The sequence below is a fragment of the Protopterus annectens genome, chromosome 3.part1 (genome assembly GCF_019279795.1).
Source record: "Protopterus annectens isolate FY-2018-M chromosome 3.part1, PAN1.0, whole genome shotgun sequence".
Taxonomy (NCBI): Eukaryota; Metazoa; Chordata; order Ceratodontiformes; family Protopteridae; genus Protopterus; species Protopterus annectens.
The window spans coordinates 1,871,504,699-1,871,510,698 of record NC_056732.1 but is presented as its reverse complement, the minus strand read 5'-3'; the positions used below and the strand labels follow the sequence as shown (position 1 = coordinate 1,871,510,698).

Sequence of the window (6,000 nt, the reverse complement as noted above, 5' to 3'; positions counted from 1 at the left end):
TTCTAGACTGTATTTGTGTTTATCATCATTGGGACTTCCATACTCTTATTTCAAAATTCACTTTGCAGCCATATCTACTGGTATGCCCCTGCATGGCCCTTCAGCTCTGCCATATCTTACATCAACCAGTTTTTGAAAGGGGTCTTGTATATCTATACATCTAGAAAACAGGTTCTTGGGTTCTTAATTTTGTGCTAGAAAAACTTATTGCTTCTTCCATTTGAACCTCCTTTCCAGGCTGATTAGTTAACCATTGCTATGATCACTGCAAGAAGATTATCTGAGTTACAGGCCATTATGGTTAGCCAACCTTATCTCATTTCTCACAAGGATAGGGCGTCTTTGTAACAAGTCCTTCACATATGCCTAAAGTGGTTTCTGAGTTTACTTTGAGCCAAGCAGTACATCTCCCTCTATTATTTCTAGAACCTAAAACAAGGGAGAAAGATTGTTTTTTTTTTATTCTGGATGTCCACAAACAGCTCAGATACTGCTTGGACAGAACAAAATCCTTCAGGAAGGCCAATCAGCTGTTTATTTCCCATGAGGGTAAGAAAACAGAACAGTGTCAAAGCAGTTTCAAATTGGTTATCTTATGATATTTCTTTGTTGTTCTCACCATAACAAGTTACTTCCAAGCAGGGTTAAGGCCCACTCTACCAAGATTTTGGCTTCTGTGGCTTTTTGGAAGGTGGTAGACACTATATACGTCCCAGAGGCAGTAACTTGGTGGCCTGTACATACTTTTAGAAAACATTACAAACCGGATTCTTTTTTTAGGTCCAGGACAATTTTTGCTGGAACTGTCCTCCAGGATTCTTAATCTGATTTTTTCCAATTTGCAATTTTTCTAAGCTCTTGTAATCTACCCATACAGTTTAGGCTGCTGCAACAGTGATCTATTGATGAAAATAGTACACATGAAGTAAACTTACTATAACAGTAGATGCCTGGAACAAACTTCCTCTCAGTCTATGGTCCATTTCCCACACTTCTCACTTTAAAAATGAACTAAAACATCACCTTCTCAAGTCTAGAACCTGCCATTGTTATGACCCCACCTAGTCTTCTCCCTTTATAATTAGTTCCCTTTCTTACTGTACTCACAAAATGACCTGTAATGCGTGTATATAACTTCATATACCTACCAGATGAGTATTGAACTATTTAATGGAAAACGATGCTACTCAACTTTTGTTTGTTTTACAATTAACTCTATGCATACTATACCAATATTTGTATACAGTGTCTCTATATCTAATTGTTATTCTGTACGTTTTGTGTATAATTGTACTATGCTTTACAAATGTACCATTGGAGCTTTTCTCCTCGGGTCTCCACTGAAAATGGGCCAGAAGCCCAGCTGGACAAACCCGGTCGACAAATGTCAACAAATAAATAAATAAATGATTAAATAGATCACTGTTTCACCGGGGCTACACTTTCTCAATCTCCCTTTTTGGCCTATGTTTTTTGCCAGAGTGTGGATATTTTTTTTTTCTGGCATTTTCCCTTTTTTCAGGGATCTAGCCTCCCTTACTGTTAAACAAGAAAGCTCTGAAGGATTTGGCACCAAAACCACTGGACTTATGCGTCTCTCCCTGAGCCAGTCAGTGGTTTGGCTGCATGGAAGGTGCAGTGAAGCTTTGAATGCTGGCTGCTGATCATATCATTAGCAGGATATTTATTTGCTTTTTGTTTTCCAGAAAATTTCACTGGGCCAAAGGTACCCATTTTCAGTAGAGGGCCAGGGAGAAGAGCACCGCAGTACAAAATCTAGCAGCTAAAGATTTCAAAGTTGAAGTACAGAAAATTACAAGGACACTGCAGTGAAACTTGCAGAGAAATTACAAAGGACTTACAAGCAATAAGTATATACAAGTTGTTGATTTAACACGTATACTGCTTACACTATTGCCAACAGTGATCTAGTCAGACATCTACTGTTATGGGGATGCTTACATATACAACTCTACTTTACTGTGTTTTTTTTCTCTTTTTTTTATGATTTCACCTTCAGATGTGTTTGATAAACCATGTAAGAAACATAGTATAATGACTCCTGGAGAAGCACAGTTTAACTGCTATTCATTCATATTTTTATTTGCAGGTTATGACATCCCATTGGACCATCTTTGGTTAAATATTATGAAACATGAAACATCAACTGATACTGAAGGAGAAACAACTGTGCAGCAGAAAGAAATTTCTTGTACTTTTATGAGAAGTAAGTATTTTTTAACTGTCTTGAGTATTTGCACTTACAGGTAAAGGTGAGTTAGAAATTTGGTGGAACAAGATGATGTGTTCTCACTTAGGATAGCTGTATCAGCCCTTTAAAAATATGAAAATATTCCATTTCCAGCAGAGAGCAATACTTTGGGCCAAGACAGAGAATAACCTTTTTCTAAAAGTACTGTAAAACAAAAGTTAATTCCACCTCTTGCGATCAGAAAAATCAACTCCAGAAAAGAAGCTCCTGCTAAATAACCAAATCCAAGAACACCACTGGTGTCTATTCCTAGGAGGGTGTTATCAATGTTGTAATTTGTGGGGTGTCAGTCTTCCTAAAGGATATACTTATGCATTTCTTGCATTGAGTTTTAGGTCATGGTTCTGGCACCATTTATTTGTCTGTCAGACCCTTGTGGAGGATACCTACATATTTGAGGGATTTAATGATTACACTCATTTTGCAGTCATCAGCAAATTTGGTCAGCCAAAGGCCTTCTACATTTACCTTGACTTCAGAGAAGTATATTTCAAAAGAAGAGGTTCCAGCCCTGTGGGGAACCACTGGTAACAGGCCTCTTGGCAGAGGTGGAATCCTTCACCCTAATTTCATTTGTCCTATCCATGAGCCATGTGGCTAAATATAAGGTGACATTTATGCCTAAATGTGTAAAGTGTATCTATAATACCTGAGTGAGGTATTGTGTCAGATGCCTGTGCCAGGTTAAGGTAGGCAGTATGCACCTTTTGCCTTCATCTGTGCCTCTAGTGACTCTTCTCAAAGACGTCCACCTGGTTTAGTAAGTATGAGCTGCCCTTGACAAAATCTAATTGTAGTAGTTTGTGTCTGACGATGTCCTATGTCCTTGTTTATCAGATCCATGGTAATTCTTTCCATGGCCTTGCATACAAGACTAGTCAGACATATGGGTATGTAGTTCTTTAGGTCCGTTGTTGATTCCTCTTTGGGTGGAGGGATGACCGTTTAAGTCTTCCATTCCCTAAGGAATAAGCCTGTCTTGAGGCTGTGGCTGAATAGAGAATCTAGTGGGCCTGCCAAGTCATGTTCCAAGCTATTTAGGTGGCATCCTGGGATATTACCAGGACCAACTGGAGTAGTGTTTTAGCTTTGGAGAGTGTAGTGAGGAACTGTTCTTTAGTGGTAGTCATGGAAGAAATGGTAGAAGGTATTTCCTGGGAGTTATACGGGGATAAAATTGGAGCTAAATTTTATCAGCCAGCAAATGTGCTGCATCCTCTGGTTCACTATAAGGAGTTCCATTTACTTTTAGTACAGCCTACTGCTAGGTGTTCCCCGTAAGGTTACTGTTAATTGTCTGGTCAGGATAAAACAGACAAACACTTGTGGGTTCTGTTCAAGCAGCTTTATTACACACAAACACATCAGAAATGAGGCTTTGTAACTTAAACTTAAATAAACTTGTAAAGAGACTGACTACCACACTCATGTTAACACTCTGGCTGTTCTCTCAAAGTGGCACTGCTACCTGCACATGGTCTGTATTTATATGCATGTGCTACATCTGGAAATGCTTCTTAAAGGTACATACACATGCTCGGATCAACAACCTCTTTCTTTGAGAAATAGTCCTTGTATGAAATGACAGTATTCAGTGGCATCTAATTTACATAAATGATCTTTTGACCTGTAGTTATACAGAACTAGTTATATGACATGCAGTCATACAAAATTAGACACATATAAAACAATTATGCCCAAGTTGCTGTGTATTTTACTGTAGGTCTAGAAGTATGACCGGATCTTGTAACATAAAATTTATAACTGGATCTAGCAGTGGGGACTGTCTTCAAGGAATGTTCAACTTTGGGGACATCTGGGACATCATCAGGAATGGGAATGGATTCTGCAACATGTTCCTCGGTACGATCATTGTCGGGGTTGCTCTGAGATCTAGAATCTATATCACAGGTGAGATACTGTGATATCATTTCTGATACAGGAAGATGTCTGTGGTTTCTCCTGTACTCTGTACCCTCAGAGTCCACCAAGTAGGATCTCGGCGTGTACACAAACCTCTCACTTGACCAATTTGGTCAAAGCCTTTGGTCATTTGCATCCCCACTGTCTCTCCTCCTTTTAACGGATGAAGAAATCTGCTTATTTTATCATAGCTGGACTTCTGAAAAGAACGCTTCTTAAAAAGTTGGGCTTTGATTGCTCTGGTGTTTTTAGCATTAGGCACCAACAAACTACAACTGATAGGCAAGGTTGATCTGGTTTGCCTAGATAGAAGTCTGTGAGCAGGCAAGTTTAGTAGGTTGTCTGGGGGTATATTTCTGAGATTAAGTAAATATCAGTATTGTCACACATTGACCTCTCTAGTAATTGCTTTGTACTCTGTACTGCATGTTCAGCAAGTCCGTTTGACTGAGGATATTCAAGACTGCTAGTAACATGGATAAAGTCCTACTCTTTAGCAAATTTCTGAAACAATTGACTGGTAAACTGAGAACCATTGTCAGAAATAATTTTATGTGGGCTACCATGGACTGAGAAGACATTTCGTCATAGTAATAACAGCGCTGTACATTTGGTTTAGTAGCAAATTTTTCTCAAGCCAGTTTGAATAAGAGTCTACCAACACTAAGTAATATTGACTGTTCCACTCAAATATGGCAGTTGCTACTGTTGACCAAGTTAATTCAGGTATTTTGCTTAGCTGAAGTGGCTCGTTTTGCAAATGTGGCTTAATACTGCTAAACAAAAAGAAAACACTTCACGAATGTCTTTTGTTAGAGAAGGCCAAAGTACTAGTCCTCTCGCCCTTGTTTTGGTAGAATCGGAACCTGGGTGGCCATGATGTAAAATCTGAATGTATTCATGTTGTAAGAAAGTAGGAACAACAACCTTTGGACCTTTGAAAATAATACCATCTTCAATCAGCATCTCATCTCTGTATTGTTTTGACGGCCATCCTACATTGATGAAGTGGTTGCACTTTTGCAAAATAGGATCAGTCTTTGTATAATCGCTCAGCTCATCAAGTGTTTTGGTAGAAAAATCAGCCAGATAAGGACGTTTACCCTTGTATAGACCATTTTGAAATTGTACATTTGCAAGTTGAGTATCATTATTTGTAGTCTTGCTGGAGCGGAATGCATGGGCATCTTTAAAACCGTGACTAGAGGCTGATGGTCAGTTTCTATCTGGATTGCTCAACCATAAATATAACCATGGAACTTTGAACATGCGCACACAATTACCAAAAGTTCCTTCTCAATTTGAGTGTACTGCATGTCAGTTTGAGTAAGAGTTCTGGATCCAGCGGCAACAGGTCCGCCATCTTGAACAGCAAAGAAAGGCATTTCCAGTCGGGTCAGTACAGTTTTTCTCATGTATCTGACTGACAAAGACTTCAAGTAAGTACAGCACTTTTTATATGATGTTGACAGATGCAGTCCTACCTCTTTAGACATACATTATGTCTTAAATTAGGCATGCAGTTTATTTTAAAATTGCTACTACACAGGTTTCCCTTTTCTGTAACAAGTACAGATGGAAGCATTTCTTGCTTCAACTTGCTTTGTCATCATATGTTCTTACTTAATTGTCTAACATAACATTTCTAATGAGAAAGACTATTTATTGTTGCAGCTGCAGTTAATATTTACATTATTATTATTACTGTTGAATAATTCAGAATTAATGAAAGTTTGCAACTTACAAAGTAACACAAAAGCTTAATAGAAACTTCATATAAAAATCTGCAGCATGCATGTGTAAGG

At 38.5% G+C, this 6,000-nt stretch overlaps 1 protein-coding gene across 1 annotated transcript in view; it reads left to right on the top strand.

The window, feature by feature from the left end:
- The first annotated feature begins 2,114 nt into the window (after nt 1-2,114).
- Nucleotides 2,115-6,000, top strand: part of LOC122798795 (zinc finger protein 260-like) — a 159,287-nt gene continuing 155,401 nt past the window's right edge. The window contains exon 1 of the mRNA XM_044067906.1: nt 2,115-2,227. Within this exon, the coding sequence (XP_043923841.1) occupies nt 2,149-2,227 (79 nt within the window). The 5' untranslated portion in view covers nt 2,115-2,148. The remainder of the gene's footprint in view (nt 2,228-6,000) is intronic.